An 18849-nucleotide genomic window follows, 5' to 3' on the forward strand; every position below is an offset into this window, starting at 1 on the left:
GAAAACAAAGAGGCAACCCACGGAATGGGAGAAAATATTTGCAAATGACAGTACAGACAAAAAGTTGATATCCAGGATCTAGAAAGAACTCCTCAAACTCAACACACACAAAACAGACAATCATATCAAAAAATGGGCAGAAGATATGAACAGACACTTCTCCAATGAAGACATACAAATGGCTATCAGACACATGAAAAAATGTTCATCATCACTAGCCCTCAGGGAGATTCAAATTAAAACCACATTGAGATATCACCTTACACCAGCTAGAATGGCCAGAATTAGCAAGACAGGAAACAACATGTGTTGGAGTGGATGTGGAGAAAGGGGAACCCTCTTCCACTGTTGGTGGGAATGCAAGTTGGTGTAGCCTCTTTGGAGAACAGTGTGGAGATTCCTCAAGAAATTAAAAATAGAGCTGCCCTATGTCCCTACAATTGCACTACTGGGTATTTACCCCAAAGATACAGATATAGTGAAAAGAAGGGCCATCTGTACCCCAATGTTTATAGCAGCAATGGCCACGGTCGCCAAACTATGGAAAGAACCAAGATGCCCTTCAGCGGACAAATGGATAAGGAAGATGTGGACCATATACACTATGGAGTATTATGCCTCCATCAGAAAGGACGAATACCCAACTTTTGTAGCAACATGGACGGGACTGAAAGAGATTATGCTGAGTGAAATAAATCAAGCAGAGAGAGTCAATTATATGATTTCATGTGTTTGTGGAGCATAACAAATAGCATGGAGGACATGGGGAGTTAGAGAGGAGAAGGGAGTTGGGGGAAACTGGAAAGGGAGGTGAATCATGAGAGACTATGGACTCTGAAAAACAATCTGAGGGGTTTGAAGTGGCGGGGGGGTGGGAGGTTGGGGTACCAGGTGGTGGGTATTATAGAGGGCACGGATTGCATGGAGCACTGGGCGTGGTGAAAAAAATAATGAATACTGTTATGCTGAAAATAAATAAAATAAAATAAAATTAAAATTAAAAAAAATTATCCACAACCTACTAGGTTTAGCCAGAAAGTTATTTGTCAGAAGAGAAACACAAGTACTTGGAGGAAGCTTAAATCTGTTAGTGTAGATGAAGTATAAATGCCTTCTTTTACTATAGCCGGTAGTTCATTGGTAGTGAGTAAATTATTTACTATACTGTTTTCTGTAGATTTATTGACACTATTTTGCTAAGCGTTTTATTTTGCAAAACTTTCAAAATGATTATTGCGGCATTGCTTACCAAATTTCGTGAAAATACACAAACCCTCTAAATGTCCCAATATTGTAAGAATGACTAATAATTCTGTAACTATTTCAGAGAATATCATTCAACCTTTTAAAATTGTAATTATGAAGACTATGGTGCAAAAAATCTTTGTAATGTTATGTGGAGAAAAAGTAAAAGAGTATATGCATGTGATGGCAACAAATTAAATACATGTGAATTAAAAGGGTTTATTTACAAGATATTTTAATGATAGAGTGATGGGATTACCCTGCTTTTCAGATTTTCTCTAATGTTTTATTGTCATAATAAAAATTTAGAAATCAGCTTAGAAGTCTCAGGAATTGCTTTGCACAGGGTGTGTGTGTTGTGTGTGGTGTGTGTGTGTGAGATATGATTAATCAATGGGCATGTGGTATTGCTTTTTTTCAGTTGCTGGCAATGCTTCTTAAGAAGAAACGTTCCCTCCTTAACAGCCACATTCTCCATCTAACATTTTCCTTGGTGGGAACTGTTGATAGTGGGCATGAGACCTCCATTATTCCAAATTCAACTGCTTTCCAGGATCTACTTTGTGATTTTGAAGTATGTATATGAACACTGACTGGTAATATACAGTCAGTGAATCCATTTCTTATTCTGTATGTTGATAGAGTTAACTATTAAACAGTTTTTATCTCTAGGATGTGTTTAAATTTGCACTTTTACGATGCTCCTATTAATGACATTAGTAAAGTACAAAATATAGGATAATGAGGGCATTTATTTTCTCCAAGGATAGTCTAGTTTACAAGTAGTATAGAAGTGAAATGCTGTAAGGCATTTACCTAACTAAAGCTACTTTGCTGCTTCCTCTGGCTTTGTGAGAGGCAAACCTATTTTAATCAGATAATTCTAATACAAGTTTTTCCTCCAAAAATATGAGCTATTACACCTGAAATTTTGATTAATAGTAGCTGCATAATAAACTATTTTGTGGAAATAATAAGGTATGACTTAATCTCACATATCTCTTTTCCCTTTAACTTTCCATTCACAGTACTGTGCATATTCATATGCATATATATAGCACACACACACACACACACACACAGGGCTTTATATCTGTATATATCTTCCATGTGGGGCTGTAGGCTTCATGTGTGCAGAGACCATGTCTTTGTATCACTACTGCCCACACTGGTGTCTAGTACAAAATGTTTGCTGGCTGTAATCTCTAGGCCACAACTCTTCTTCCTTATAACTACTGTAAGCTCTGTCTTATCACTTATCTTAAATCCCTGAAAAACAGGCTGTGTGCTCTCTTTTCCTGAAGCTGTATTTGAAAGCGTATTAGCAGCATGGCCCATACTCAGTCTTCAGTACCCACAGCTCAGAAGTAAATGCTGCAGTATCTCCCACCTTTTTTTTTTTTTTTTTTTTTTAAGATTTTATTTGTTTATTTGAGAGAGAGCATGAGCAGGGGAAGGGGGAGAGGGAACGGAAGAAGCAGGCTCCCCACTGAGCAAGGAACCCATGTAGGACTTGATCCCAGGACCCTGGAATCATGACCTGAGTCAAAGGCAGACGCTCAAAAACCGAGCCACCCAGGCACCCCAGTGTCCCTCTCTTTTTGCAGCTCCTGACTCTATTCCTAGCAGTGTCCTATCTTTTTCACTATTTTCCCCTTAATTTTCTGGCTCTGAAATTTTCATTATTTTTTACATAAAAGTGTCCTATTTCTTTATCTTTTTTTATTGTGCTCTTTCCTTTAGGTTCTTACCCCATCCCACAGCCTCATTCCTACAAAGTTGAGCCCCAAATGTGATCTCTAGCTTGACATCTGAATTCTACACTTAGTGCTGATCTCTTGCTCAACATTTCCGTTTTTATGTCCCAGCAACACCTAAACTCAACATTCTTCCCCAAATTAGTTCTTCCTTCTAACTCTGTTTTTATTAATAACACCACCATTTCCCTAGTCACTGAGGCTTGAAATTGAAAAATTAGTTTTCTTCTTCTTCGATGTTTATAAACACTCTGAAATTAAGTCCTCTAGACTGTACTTCCATGTTTCCTGTAGTTGACCTTCTGGTGTCTACTTTTACAACTTAGCCCAAGCCCTGATCATCTTCTCTTACCAACTAGGATAACTATCACTTCTTTCCCCCTTTCCTCAACTTACCCATAGATCTTTTGACCTCATTCTTTCTAAGGCATAATCATATTATTCAAAACTTCTAGTTTAAACTTCCACAATAAAGTATTCATTTCTTAATCTGATATTCAAAATTGTAATTTTGTATATTACAAATATTGTAAATATTTGTAAATATTTTATTTACAAATGTGCCTGGGTGGCTCAGTTGGTTAAGCATCTGCCTTCGCTTCAGGGTACTGGGATCGAGCCCCATATTGGGCTTCCTGCTCAACTGGGAGCCTGTTTCTCCCTCTCCCTCTGCTGCTCCCTCTGCTTGTCTGTCAAATAAATAAATAAAATCTTTTTTAAAAATTGTAATATACAAACCTCTCATTCTTTAGAAAATACCTATTAAGCGTCTTTGAGCCAGGCATTGTGTTAGGTGCTAATGATGTGAAAGTAAAAGAATCCTTGCCTCAAGGCATTTAATCTGTTAAAAAAGAAGAGCAAATAAATAGACCATTAAAAATTTGTGAAAGCACAGAGCTAAAGGTATGCAGAATTATGGGAGTACTAAGTAGACCTACTTAATCAAGCCTGGCTTTGTTTTCATCTAGAAACAGGTATGTTTAAATCAGGGTTGATCTTTAGTTTCAAGCATCTGATTAAAATCTAATATGCAAACATCAGAAATTCAGTTGCTGGACACATTTTGGCTTCATTTTATTTTATTTATTTATTTATTTATTTATTTATTTATTTATTTTTAAAAGATTTTATTTATTTATTTGTCAGAGAGAGAGAGAGTGAGAGCAAGTGAGCACAGGCAGACAGAATGGCAGGCGGAGGCAGAGGGAGAAGCAGGCTCCCGGCCGAGCAAGGAGCCCGATGTGGGACTCAATCCCAGGATGCTGGGATCATGACCTGAGCTGAAGGCAGCCGCTTAACCAACTGAGCCACCCAGGCGCCCCTGACTTCATTTTAAATTACCTTGCTCACTTTATGGTATTATATAGTATCCCTAATTACTATAAACCATAATAGTCCATAAATAATTCAACCTTATTTTTAAAATAGTATTTCACAGATATAAATAAGATAATGGTAATAGAATTACAGGTTTTTTCTTTTTATTGGTTGTTTGAGAATTTATAGTATACATCTATAACAATTCAGTCTGTCTTCAGAATATATTATACCACTTTACCCATTGTAAAAACCTTGGAAAGATAGCACTGCAATTTTTCCCATCCTGTTCTTCATGCTATTTTTGTCCAACATTTTATTTCTATATGTTTATGATCTCTACAGTACTTTTCTATATTATATTTGCTTAAATAGTAAGTTGTCTTTGAAAGACAATTTAAAAAATTCTTTGATACTTACCCACATATATAACGTGCCGTTTTTATTCCTTTATGTAGATCCAGATTTCCATCTTATCTTATTCTTCTAATCTGAAGAACTTTCTGTAACATTTTCATAGTTTCTGTTAGCCTTAAATTCTCCCATCCAAGAAAGTCTTTATTTTTTTCTCTTTTCAAGGGTATTTTTGCATAGAATAGAATTCTAGTTGACTTTTTAAAAATTCTTTTTATGCCTTAAAGATGTCAGTCATTCCATTGTCTTTACTGTGTTTCTTCTGCTTGGGATTTGTTGACTTTTCTAGATCTGTGAGTTTGTCATTTTTATCAAATTAGAAATTTTTTAGCCATTATTTCTATAGCTGTTCTTCCTGGTTCTCTCCCCCAACCTTTCCTGTACTCCAATTACATGTGTCTTAGATTCCTTAGTATTTTCCCACAAGTCACTCGTGCTATTGTTTATTTTCAGTTCTTTTCTCATACTTGATTTTGAGTAGTTTCCACTGTTGTGTCTTCAGATGCACTGACTTATTTTCTGCAGTGTCCAATCTACTCTTAGTCCCATCCTGTGTAATTTTCATTTTAAATATTTTACTTTTCCTATGTAGAAGTTCATTTTGGATCTCCAGTTACTTTCTATTTCTCCTTCTCATGTTCATATTTTTGGTTATATTATTTAGCATATGGAGCATTTTTTTAAGATTGATTGATTGGTTTTTAGACTGCATAAGTTGGGGGAGAGGAAGAAGGAGAGAATCTTCAAGCTGACTTACTGCTGAGTGTGGAGCCTAATATAGGGCTTGATCCCAGGACCCTGAGACCATGACCTGAGCCAAAATCAGTGGTCTGCCACCTAACTGACTAAGCCACCCAGGCACCCCTGGAGCATTTTTTTAAAAAAGATTTTATTTATTTATTTGACAGAGAGATCACAAGTAGACAGAGGGGGAGGAGGAAGCAGCCTCCCTGCTGAGCAGAGAGCCCCATGCAGGGCTCCTTCCCAGGACCCCGAGATCATGACCTGGGCTGAAGGCAGAGGTTTAACCCACTGAGCCACCCAGGTGCCCCTGGAGCACATTTTTAATAGAGATTTGAAAGTCCTCATAATTCTATCATTTTCTGTCATTTCTGAACTGCATATAATAATTGATTTTTCACCTTCTTATGGATCATATTTTTCTTTTTCTTTGCAGGTTTGGTAATTTTTGATCGTATGCTAAATTTTACATTGTTAAGTGCTAGATTTTGTCATATTCTTTTACAAAAGTATCGAACTTTGCTCTGTTATTATAGTTATCTTTTTGAGGCACACTTTTAAGATTTGTTAGGGTGGACCTAGAGTAACCTTTAGTCTACACAAATTTAGCCCCACTACTTAGATATTTCACTTTTAGGGCCTCTGCCTAACTCCCCAGGTATTAAGAAATCTACGTGCTCTTTGGTGGGCGTGCAAACTAGTCAGAAGATAGTTGGTATGTTACAAAAATTATTTGGTGTACTCTTCTGCAGTGATTGATTCCAATTTTGGAACTCACATGAGATTCTAGTCACTCAGTCTTTGTCCTCAGGAAGCAGCATTCTTTATTCATTCTATTTCATATGCTCTATTCAGTATTCAGTAATGATATTCAGTCCTTGATTTCCAAATAAGTTTTCTATACATTTTCCCTTTCCAGTTGTTTACTCTAGGAGGGTAATTTCCATAACAATATTTTTTAATAAACAGAACCAGAAGTCTTATATATAAGCAATTTTTTAGGGCTTCACCCTATGTTCTATTCAGTTAATTATATAGTGTTGGGGTTAATGTAGAGCATGAAATCAGTCATAATACCTGGCTTGGTAAAATGTGACACAGAGGCTGCTGGGGCTGAGGGAAGGTTTCAGAGAAGGGCGTAGGCCTGTGGAATGCCCTGGCCTGTGTGACTACTCTGACATTGGAATGCCATGGAGAGTTGCCTTCCCCGAAGCTTTCTTTTAGTTCATTTAATCCCATGTTACTAATTCTTGTTTAATTTGAATGCAGCTTTAGTTAGTTCTGGAAGTTTTACCCATTTTAGTTTTTTAGGATTTTAAAGATATCAAAAACCTGTATTTCTCTTCAGTCCTTTATATGAACTTCCTTGAAGATAAATCTCATTCTTTAAGAGAATAAAAACAATTTTAAATGATGAAAACCCAGAAATAGACATTGTTAATGATCTGAGAATTCTTTATGATGCCAGTGATAATATAGGTGAAATAAGTTCTGTGTGCTATATTTATGTTTGTTGGATAGTCATTTGGGGTATCTTTTAACCCTAAACATACCACTGTTCTTTATTTTTATTGTAGGTTTGGCTCCATGCACCATATGAACTTCATCTTTCCTTATTTGAACATTTCATTGAACTGCTCACTGAGTCCAGGTATTAGTTAATATTAATGTAGTTAATTGTTTAATTATAGAAGAGATGATAGCATGGCCTTTATAAACTCTTCTCTTTTTACAGTGAAGCTTCAAAGAATGCCAAATTAATGAGGGAATTCCAGCTAATCCCCAAATTGCTACTGACTCTTCGAGATATGTCTTTATCCCAACCTACCATTGCTGCTATGAGTAATGTGCTGAGCTTCTTACTACAAGGTTTTCCCAACAGCAATGATCTGCTCAGGTAGCGAACACTACTGTTGTCAGTCTGTTTATTGACTAAAAGTACCAATGAGATGAAAGTGCGGGAGACAAATGTAACTGATTCTTATGCCTGTGTAATACCTGTAATGTTAATATTCAGAATATTTATTTCTAAGGCACAAAAATATGCATGTCTCAGGGTCTTGTCTTTATACAGCAAAACCAGTTGTTGCTACTGGTGAATAAGAGAATATGTAGAACTGAGCCCAACAAGATTTTTGCCTTAGACATAAAAGTGTTCAGTATAGGAATTCTTGGTTCATCTTCCCCAAGCCCTGCTACTTCTGAAGTGTATGTACCCAAGTATGCATGTGCACACATACACATACCCCTATTGTGGGCATACCATCTCTTTTGTGTATTTATTCTAGATCATCCAAACAGATGGTGATGTTTTATTTTTGTATATTATTTTGCTGCTAATGAGAAATGGCTGAAGGCATATTTGTGGATGGTCTGTAGAATAATTTTAATATCAACATAGTAATTCCCATTTTAACTGAAAATGGAAGGAGAACGCTCCTTAACCAAAGTATTTTTTCCAAGTAGAGAATTGGTTAAACTCAGTTTGACCACTTTTCATGTCATTTCCCAGATATCCAGGTGAAGTCACTCCTATTGATTAGAATATTCCCACTAGACTAATCTCTAATCTGTGTAGCATGTAAATCAGTTTTTATTCACTGACCCCAAAGATATTTTTGTAACATGGCAACAGATTTAAAACTGGAGTTTAAAAATTCTTGTTATTTGACAATTTTGTTTGTATCTTATTCTGGAAATAAAATGATCACTTTCCTAAAATTACCACTGAAACCTATCTAATTTTTGGTTTTATCTACTTTATCAATTAAGAAACTAAAACCCAGAGAGGTTAAGCTACTTGCCTCAGGTAATAAGATTAAAAACAGAGCCAAAACTTAAGTTCTTCATTACTAGGCTACAATGGATCCGTACAGAAAAATGTTAGGACATTTTGATTTGGATCATACTGTTTGGTTCTTAAAAATACATTAAAGGACTCATATTTTTGAAGAAATATTTTGCCCTATGTTTTAAAAGATTGTAACATATAACATTAATTGCAATGATCCTAGGGGATGTAAAACAAATACACTCATCTAAAGGTGTGTAAAAAATTAGTTAAAACAGGAAGTAGTATTTTTTCCATTTCTTTGTGTTTTGTTTCTTTTTATTTTTGTTTGTTTGTTTGTTTTGGGGAAAGAGAAACCTAAAATCCGTAACTTTTTTCTTGTATTTAAAGGTTTGGCCAGTTTATTTCTTCTACTTTACCAACGTTTGCAGTTTGTGAGAAATTTGTAGTTATGGAAATAAACAATGAAGAGAAGCTTGATACTGGTAAGTCAAGTCTGGAACTTGGAAACTAATTTCTATGCCCTGTTTTCTGGCACAGTTTAGAATTATATGTGATTTTATTATATTACTTTTCATGGTCTTTCATATGTGTATTTGTCATAAGTCAAGCCTGTAAAGTATATAGAAATACAGAATTACCTATCTAATTTAATAGGTTATTAATAGTACTTAAAAAACTAAAATCTTTCCTGGAGGTGGGTAGAGATGGGTGAAGTAAGGGGGATTAAGGTAGACTTACCTTCATGAGCACTGAGAACGTGTGTGGAATTGTTGAATCATTGTACACCTGAAACCAATAAAATACTGGATGTTAATTTTATATAAATTTGGAAACAAAAAGCTTCTTAAAACAGTAAAAATCGAGAAGTCACAGGGATGAAAGGTACAGTGTAGGGAATATAGTTAGTGGTTATAATAGTGTATATAGTGACAGATGTAACTACATGTGTGGTTGAACATAGCATAACATGTAGTTGTAAAATCACTGTGTGTAAAAAAATTAAAAATGGGAAAACATTACGTTTTTTCTATCATACAGGATTCATAGCAGGTTTCCTTTAAAGTAACAAACTATTCTGTGTGATTTTTGAACATCGATTAATTTTTTAAAATACATCTCTTCAGAAACAGTTGCTATTATGAATTATATAACTTACTTTCATTTTCTTGTTAAATATTTAGTGGTCATTTAGAGAAAAAGCATTTCACTAGAATCATTTTATGTAAGTATAAAATAAAAATAGTTTCGCAATTTGTGGGATACTGGGCCCATGACAACCACTTTTTTTTTTTTTTATAAAGTTTATTTGTTTGAGAGAGAGAGAGAGAGACCATGAGCAGGGGATGGAGGAGAGTGGGAGGGCAAGAGAGACTCTCAAGTGGGCTCCCGGCCGAGAGTGCAGCCTGATGACATGGGGCTCAGTCCCCAGGCACTGAGCTCAGGTCTGAGACAAAATCAAAAGTTGACTCAACTGAATTTTTTTCCCCAACCTTTCTCGTTTGCTACATATTTTCCCCCCTCTTCTATATTTTTCCTTTTTTATGTTCTAAGGTAGGGGGTTTGTTTGGAAAGCATTGAAAGAACCCTTTAGATTGACTTGTAATTAAATTCACAATATCTTATATTTGCAAGCATTATTTCCATTATTATCCTGTTACTTTATTCCAAAATGGTATCATATAAATGACTTCGTTTAGACCACTGTCCACCTGGACAAGTGAAAAATAATACTGTTGAGTCAGTGCCGCACAGAGGTATTCTCCTTGCTAGCTATCCCATCTGGAGCACAGCCTCTCTCTGGTGTTTCATGAATAAGAAGAGTAAGTGTTGTACTCATGTTTTTCTAAAGAGAACCTAAGATTTGGGAGCCTCGGTGAATTCCTGCAGATTATAGCAGAACATAAGGCTGCTGCTGACCACTCACTTACATGAGCCTGCTCATTTGTAACAATGTTGGTATTTCTTCAGTAAAGCAAATTAGCAGTGGACAGATAGCATGAAGATAAAAATGGATAACACTTACTGAGCACTTAGTATCTGACATGCACTGTTTAAGTGCTTCTTATATTCTTGTAGAAATCCTGTGAGATAGGTATTATTGCTATCCTAGTTTTAAAAGGGAAGAAACTAAGACCTAGAAAGGTAAAGTAAAATAAATTTACCTGAGATCATGCTACTTGCATTTGAACGCAGGTAATCCAAAACAACATTATAAGCTTTTTAACCACTGTGTTGTAACCACTGTTTTAAATGCATATGGTAGATGCAAGGATTATTTCTTAGTTCTGAATTAATTCATATAAGCCAAGTAAGTATTATCGAAAGTGCTTTAAAAATCTTCAGAAATATGTAATGTTTATTTCAAGCATAAAGAAGACATAGAGAAAAATATTTCTCTAGTCTCCATATTTCTTGCTGGCTGTTGAATTCAGTGAGCACAACTCGTATAAAATTTTCTTTGAGGGGCGCCTGAGTGGCTCAGCGGTTAAGCCTCTGCCTTCAGCTCAGGTCATGGTCTCAGGGTCCTAGGATCAAGCTCCGCATCAGGCTTTCTGCTCATTGGGGAGCCTGCTTCCCCCTCTCTCTCTGCCTGCCTCTCTGCCTGCTTGTGATCTCTCTCTGCCAAATAAATAAATATTTAAAAAAAAATTTTCTTTGAGATGAGTACAGTAGTGGAGATGTGTAAGTTGCTAAGTTTTCTGTTATCTACCAAGATATAACAGAAGTTATCTGTTAATTACCAAGTTAATTAGACTAGTATTCTCATCACTTCATTGCCATTTGAAATAAGTCAGAAGTTCATTCCTCGTCTTGTTAGTGTAGGATATTTGCTATTATTTGATACGGACTGAAGACTGTATTTACTATTTACTATGATGTTCTAAAAAATTCAAGCCATAGTTTTGTTTTGATTTTTAACTTGTTTATACAGCATTCAGGATATACCTACAAAAAAGAAAATGACTTGAATAATAATGCTGAACAACAATATAATAATCAGCGCAAAATAAAATAGCATAAAAGAGTAGTGCAGTGTGGAAGAAAGCATCAGTCTGGGGGGAAGAAGTTAAGCTGGAAATTCAGAGTTTACTGTTTTACATTATATTTGAAAATTACGGGAAGCAAAACTGACAGAAAACTAGATATTAGTCTAAGGAGAATTTTTTGTTTCTGTGGGGATCGCCATTTTACTAAAAAAAAAATTGAAAAGGAAATAATTGAAAGGAAGTAATCTTCATCTCAATTTAGGTTGTATGTGTTTTAATAAAACAATTTATAAAATACCAGTCTTACCTCTTAGAAGAGAAGAGAATCCTGAGCTCCTCTTGATAACCTTGAAGCACCCTTCCCAATAATTAAGGCACAAAATTAGCTATTTAAAAGACAGTGTTTAAAGATAAAAAGAATCCCTTGCCCAAACAAGTAAAAGCAAATGACCATAGTTAAGTCAAAGTTTAGCCTGAGTTTCAATTCTAGGAAGGCATTCAAAGGAAGGCATGGGGATTGTGAGTCACCAAGACTTCGCCCGTCAAGTCAGGCCTTGGCCTCAACCACTGGCCCGTAGATACCCAGTCCTGTGTGCTTCCAGCACTGTTCATTGAGAACCATAAGCTTTCTGTTTTCCTCCCTTTTCCAATTTCTCTGTGCGTTTGTGTGCCTTTATCTTTTATGTTATTTAATTCTAAGTCTCCTTTATATATTACATTTATTGAATATTCTGTGCTTCCTATTTTTTTCATTTTTAAATCTGGTAAATTTAACTATATCCTTCAAAATGAAACTAGAAGTTAAGGATTTGGATTGTTATTTTTATCCATGTGACTACTTTGACTCTATTGGTGGGGGGGTGGTTAAATATTATATAAAAAAGAGTTTACAACCTTTTATTACTTGTTTAGACAATGTCAAATATAAATGAATAATTTTCAGTATTCTAAAGAGAAGTAAATGAATGGACCCTTTTGCTTGTCCACTTCAGTGGAAAGTACTCCTGGAGAATATGTTTTCTAAAAGATGTATTTTTTAGTGAGATTTCCTAGGACTATGTTGTATATTTTACACTGGCTTATCTACTAAGGCGATTTAATGTATATATTTTCATTGTAGGAACTGAAGAAGAGTTTGGAGGTCTTGTATCTGCTAATCTTATACTTTTGAGGAATAGACTTCTAGATATCTTGCTAAAACTAGTTTACACATCTAAAGAAAAGACAAGCATTAATTTGCAGTAAGTAAAATTTTCTTAGAATTGATGGTATAGATGCTATTACTAGTTAATTCATAGTAGAGAAAAAAGAACTGCTATTGACTTTTAATAGATTTTTTGAATCCTGCAATTTATAATACCTTGAGAACAAAACTATTCTTACTTTTTAAAAAATTTTGAGTCCTAACCCTTGAAATTAATATTCTGTTTTTTCCTTCTTAATTCATCTGCCTTTAAATAGAGCTTGTGAAGAACTGGTCAGGACACTGGGTTTTGACTGGATTATGATGTTTATGGAAGAACACTTGCATTCCACCACAGTTACGGCAGCCATGAGGATTCTTGTTGTGCTACTGAGTAATCAGTCTATCCTCATCAAGTTTAAGGAAGGACTCAGCGGTGGAGGGTGGCTGGAACAGACAGATTCTGTCTTAACTAATAAGATCGGAACTGTATTAGGTATGGGACTTAACATCAGCTGCTTTAAAATAAGCTCTCTTGTACTCTTATCTTTTGTTTTGTTTTTAACTCTTATCAAAGCTTATACTCTTAAATTTATCTGACAATCATTAAGAATCATGATTTTTTTTTTAAGATTTTATTTATTTGAGAGAGAGAGAACAAGTGAGAGAGGGAGAGAAAGAAGCATAAGCAGCCTCTGACTGAGCAAAGAGCCCAACGTGGGGCTCCATCCCAGGACCCCGAGATCATGACTTGACCTGAAGTCAGATGCTTAACTGACTGAGCCATCCAGATGCCCCAGAATAATGAATTTTAATGAATGAACAAATGAATAAAAAGCTTAGTTTCAAATTTGGCTTTTTAAATTACAAAGCAAATGGAAGGCAGACACAGGATATTAGAGATGTGGAAACTAAGGGAATTCCTTACAGTCCTTTTGTTTTGTAGTTCCCTTTTTGATCTATAAGTAGGTAGTTAGCAAATTATCAAAACTAAATTAATAGTAATTAGTATTTTTCATGCTATATCTGTGCCAGTTACTAGATATTTTCATTTTCAACCATTAACTTATTTTCACAATAGTCCATGAGATATAAATAACTATCATACTCATTTTAGAGATGAGAAAACCGAGACATAGGGATGAAGTCACTTGTCAGCTAGGAAGTAGCAAAAATTGAATCCAGGTTGATTAGATCTAAAGCCCTGCTTTTAACAGTTACATTGTATTGCTTCTCAAATATTTAAGCTTGAAGTTTTAGCCAAAATTCCCTATTGTCTGCTTGCTGGTTCTATGCAGTTTTCAACATGGAACTGAGCATTTAAGTAGTACTAGAAAATTACAGTTTCCTATGTTAAAGAGTCACTTGAACTGCTGTATTTCTGTTCATATTAATGATCTTATTTTGGAGCTATATATATTTAAAATAATGTTTTTATTGAAAATTCTAGGCATCCAATTCTTACTGTTTTTAAATCAAGCATTTAAAAAAAATTTGTCTTTATAATACGTCTTAAAATCATATGTAATTGTATTCTAGAAGAAGCATCAAGAATACATGTTTGCCCTTGTCAATTAGGGACCCAAATTGAATATGCAATTTATCTCTTTAAAAAAAAACTGCGAAAGCATTAATACCTAGGTGCTACTTGCACTGCTTTCTCAAATACCAAAGAAAATGATAGGAAGACAGTGTTTACAAAGATTCTTTTATTGTTATTTCATATTGGAAAATGAAGAAACTTTGTACTGAAAGGAATTCACTGTGAAATGATTTCTCAAGAAAATTGTTGGCTTTAAAATACGTATTCTAAAGTATCATTATATATACTTTTATGATCCAAAAAAAATCACTATTTTGCATCAACCCTAGAAGAGGGATATCGCCTACAAATGTTACTACTATGATCAGTTTGGTAGCAAGAGATTTCACTTATTGACCTTAATGGTAGCCGCGAGGAGAGTGAGCCGGGAATGTGAGTACTGCTGAGTGTAAGAGTTCTGAGTGCCAGGTGACAGCCCCGATTCTCATCGAACATCAAAACCACAGTGGTGGGAACACCTAACTAAGACTCCTATAGCAGTGTGACTTGCCAAAGTCTTTTAACATGTGTCGTCTCATTTGGGCTTCATGATTCTGGAGACAGGTATATATTTTATAGATGTAAGTTATACTTTATAAACAGTAAACCTATTAATTTCTCTAATTAGGAAAGTAAGACTGTTAAATGGATAAGGTTTCTGAACTCAACAGTAATAGAGTCTAAGTAACTGTCTTCTCAGTGTCAATCCCCTTTTCTTTTGTCTGTCCTGTATCACTTCAGTAACATCAGCAAAGGGAGCTTTTCCAATTCTAATCTTAGAATTTACTTGTCCTTCATTGTTACCTGCTTAGAAATTACATATGCTGCTCTCATTCTAAAAGAGAAATCTAAGAATTTAAGTTTAATTTAAATTTGATTCAGTTTAATTTCCCCTAAGTACCTATATGATAACACACATATGTGCATTTGTATACATACATATATGTATCTCATATAATTTGATTCTGTTTCTCTTTGATGTGATGAACAACCTAATGTCTTTGAGTGTTTTATTCACATTTATTAGTTTTTGTCAAATTTTTCTTTATATCTTACATGTAGCTGTTACTTGAATCTAAATTAAGGCTTAATTGTTAGTAACATACTAAGTATTCTTAAGATTAATCATAGGGAAAAATAGAGTGTGAGAATTTAGAAAGGAAAATAAATGCATGTACTGGTTTTCATTTAGGATGTGGAATTTATTCAAAATTTATTTTCCTGTTTAATGTATAAATTACTACTTTATGTCCTTTGACTTCTTAAAGCTCAAGACTTTTTTATACTGATAACTTCACTTAGAATTCACTATAAGCAAAAATCATCAGTGTCCTAATGCAGCCAGTCTTTCAGAAATGTGGCAGTGTCATTAGGAAGGCCAAGGGGGACAGTCCAACTTTATAAACTCTGATACAGAGACATCAGGCCCAAGTCCCAGTGCCACTGCTCTTCAACTCGTCAATTGAACAAATTGCCCATTTTCCATGTTATGAAAAGGATCATAGCAATTTCTGACTCACATGTTCATTGTGTTTGAGAAATGAGATAATCTATGAAAGAGGCTGGTAAATTGCTATATAATTTTTTAATTAGAACATACTTGAGAAGATTAATTCACATCATGCTAAGCAGTTGGTTAGGATGAAATCATTACAAAGCTAGCTAGACACAAATTTCTGTTTTATTATTTTAAATAGTAGCAAGTATGTGCTCACTTCATCCTAGAAAAAAACAAATAGGAAGAAAAAAATGAATATTCATTTGAAATAAAAATTGCCTCAGAGTAAAAAATCAACCCTTCTTCTCTTGGTTGCTGTTCATACAAGTTTTACATTGAAACTCTGGCCAACATTTTATTCTGTGCTGAGTGCTGCACTAGGTTTGGGGAGGCGAAAGAACTGAATGTTCGAGTTGTATCCTGATAAGTTATATAATGGAGGGAGCAGGAGTGATGGAAAGGCTGATGCTACATAAGCCACATCAGTCCCCACTGACCATCTCCTAGTCAGACTATGTTTCTAGGAAGAAACCTGCCTGTTTGAATAGCCCCAGTCACAGCAGGCTCCCATTTGCTGTCCCAGCACTGGGCAGCTTCCTAACAGAACTACAGATCATGTTGTGAAGAAAGATTGTGCTTATTTATTTTGTCTTGTCTCAAAACTTGTAGATAATTTACAGTTAACTAGGTTAACAGGATCCAGACAAATGACATATATTAACTAAATATAGTTAATTACATTTATCCACTAAATATGACAGCAGTTTTAGTTTTTTAAGGTATATTGTGGTAGCATCCTACCTTTTGGCTATGTTTTGAATTTTACTTTATTCTTAGGGAAAATTTGAGCTCATTTGAGCTCAAATGTGTAAAATTTATCTTTGAATGTGTAAAATATATCTTACCTCTTGTATCTGATTGTCTCAGGTATTTTTCAAGACCTGTATTCTAAGAGACAGGCTTGCTGAAATCAGAGATAGTAAGAGACCTTTTACCTGGAAGATTAATTCAACAATGGAATAGTTCATTGCCTATATTAATGTGGATGTTCTGGGGAGAAATGTCACATATACTGAATTACTCCTTTCTTTGTTAATACAGCATGGCAATCTATTACTCATTTTGTACTTACTGTTACATTTCCTCTCCTCTTAGGATTCAATGTGGGCAGGAGTGCTGGCGGGAGATCGACGGTCAGGGAGATTAACCGGGATGCTTGTCATTTTCCTGGTTTCCCAGTTCTTCAGTCATTCCTTCCTAAACACACTAATGTCCCTGCTCTCTATTTTCTCCTCATGGCATTGTTTCTGCAGCAGCCAGTTAGTGAGCTGCCTGAGAACCTGCAGGTCAGTGTGCCTGTCATCAGCAGCCGATGTAAGCAGGGTTGCCAGGTAGGAATTATCTAGTAAGGCGTAAGTGTAATTCTGTGTGCCAGAAAATCACCGTGTGGTGATGGGTTACTCACAGTAAAACCAAAGGGATTCCATCCCTTCCTCACATTTAGAGTTTGATTTGGGAAGAAAAATCTGAAGATACTATAGGAAACTTTCATGAAAAGAAGTCCTTTGTCTTTTGTTTTGTTTTGTTTTGTTTGATTACTCTGTATGATTCTGTATACATAAAGAGTTTGGATGGTTTTGAATGGTGATTTGAAGAATTTGAGTTACATGATTTTATCTAGAAGTATAATGTCATTTCTGTAGAACTGAAAATAAAGAGATTGGTGTGTATACCATGAATTAATTGGGAAGGATTCTTAGTGCAAGTTCTGATTACAAAAATGTCTTTGATTTCTTGATGATAGATAACATCCACTTTAGGAAAAAATACTAAGGCTTTATTGTGGATAGCTGTATAGAGCTTATGTTTGTGGCACTGTGAGGAGTTAGGAATTCAGATTTGACTCAACTATTAGTATCGTAATGCCAAATGCTAATTCAAATCAGTTCTAGTAATTGACAGAAACTTTTACATGAAAACAGAGTCTGTACCCTTACATTAAGTCAGGCTTCAGATTCAGGCTTAACAGTTTGGTTATGTAATTTTTCAAAATAAGCATGACACCATAGTCATAAAGTGTTATATAAAACTGCTATGAATAAGTCTCCTAAACTGATTTTTATTTCATCAGATATTATCTGTATATAACCTTAAAGTGAATAAGAATATTGCCAAGGTTGGGGGGGGGGGTGAGTCCCACATGCTTTTTTAAAAAGATCCTGCTTAATTAAAATCATAGTTCTGAAATGTTATCTCCTGGCTAATTAGCATGTATTTTCTTTTTGTTAGTTTTCATAGAGAAAAAAAAAGTAGAAAACCTTGATTTTTGCATAAGTACCTAAGACAGGATGATATATAGTATTCTCATTTCTTTACAAATGTGAAAATTTACAAATTTTCAGAATTTAGGAGGGAAGCATACTAGGTCTCTGTTTCTCCATCATGGATCATTTTGGAAAAAAAAAAACCTCATTAGTGTCCAAGACGTTTTCAGAATATTAGAACTTGTGAGGCTCTCTCGCTGAAACAAACTGACGGCGGCTAATCTTCTTCACTCTGATCTCTGCAGTTTGATCTAGACTCCATTTGGACGTTTATCTTCGGAGTTCCCGCCTCCAGTGGCACTGTGGTGTCTTCCATCCATAACGTGTGCACAGAAGCCGCTTTCTTGCTGCTGGGGATGCTGCGCAGCATGCTGAATTCAGTAAGTCTGTGGAGACGCCCCAGCCTGCTGGCGCCGCCTCGGGTCTGTAGTGTGCGCTTAAAGACAGGGCTCCTTACGTAACGTGACTGTTCACTAAATGCGCAATCTCCGGAAGCTCAGCCTGTCTTTTTGCTCTCTGCTGTAAGGATGGACCAAGCAGCTGATGAGACCATGGACTCTGGAGCCCTGCTCGGGTCCAGATCCCTTTCTGGTGCTTGAGACATCCTAGCCTCTGTGTGCCTCAGTTTCCTCATGTATGAAATGCTGGTGGCGGAGAACTGATCTCTTAGGGTTGTTGTGAGGATTTAATGGGGAGTTGGCATCTACATAAAGCACTTAAAAGAGTGCCTGGTATGTAGTAAGTGATTCATAAGTGTTAACTGATATTACTGGTGTTATGAAATGTACATTACAAAAAACTGTATATTACAAGGTATACGTGTATATAACATATTATAGTCTATGTTATTGCAATATGTTATTTGAACTTTGAAAATCACTTCCATTTAAAGGTGAAAAACGTATTTGTTTTTACTATTCTAATTATTTCTAACTTAGATATGAAGAATTGAAAGACTAAGTGGCAAAGTGTATGTTTCTATCTATCCTACAGGGATACTGTGAATA

General features: G+C 35.3%; 1 protein-coding gene across 5 annotated transcripts in view; it reads left to right on the top strand.

Moving 5' to 3' along the window:
* WDFY3 (WD repeat and FYVE domain containing 3) overlaps positions 1-18849 on the top strand; it is a 182621-nt gene that overhangs the window by 86407 nt on the left and 77365 nt on the right. For 4 of the 5 annotated variants that reach the window (XM_004779357.3, XM_004779359.3, XM_045079408.1 and 1 more), the window contains 8 exons: positions 1667-1819; positions 7052-7125; positions 7210-7371; positions 8656-8750; positions 12376-12496; positions 12717-12934; positions 16674-16909; positions 18088-18222. In XM_004779357.3, coding sequence (XP_004779414.2) covers positions 1667-1819; positions 7052-7125; positions 7210-7371; positions 8656-8750; positions 12376-12496; positions 12717-12934; positions 16674-16909; positions 18088-18222 — 1194 coding nt within the window. The remainder of the gene's footprint in view (positions 1-1666; positions 1820-7051; positions 7126-7209; positions 7372-8655; positions 8751-12375; positions 12497-12716; positions 12935-16673; positions 16910-18087; positions 18223-18849) is intronic. The other variant, XM_045079410.1, reaches the window with a different exon arrangement.

This window comes from Mustela putorius, unplaced genomic scaffold (assembly GCF_011764305.1).
Source record: "Mustela putorius furo isolate JIRA1106 unplaced genomic scaffold, ASM1176430v1.1 tig00000382_pilon_pilon_pilon, whole genome shotgun sequence".
Classification (NCBI taxonomy): domain Eukaryota; kingdom Metazoa; phylum Chordata; class Mammalia; order Carnivora; family Mustelidae; genus Mustela; species Mustela putorius.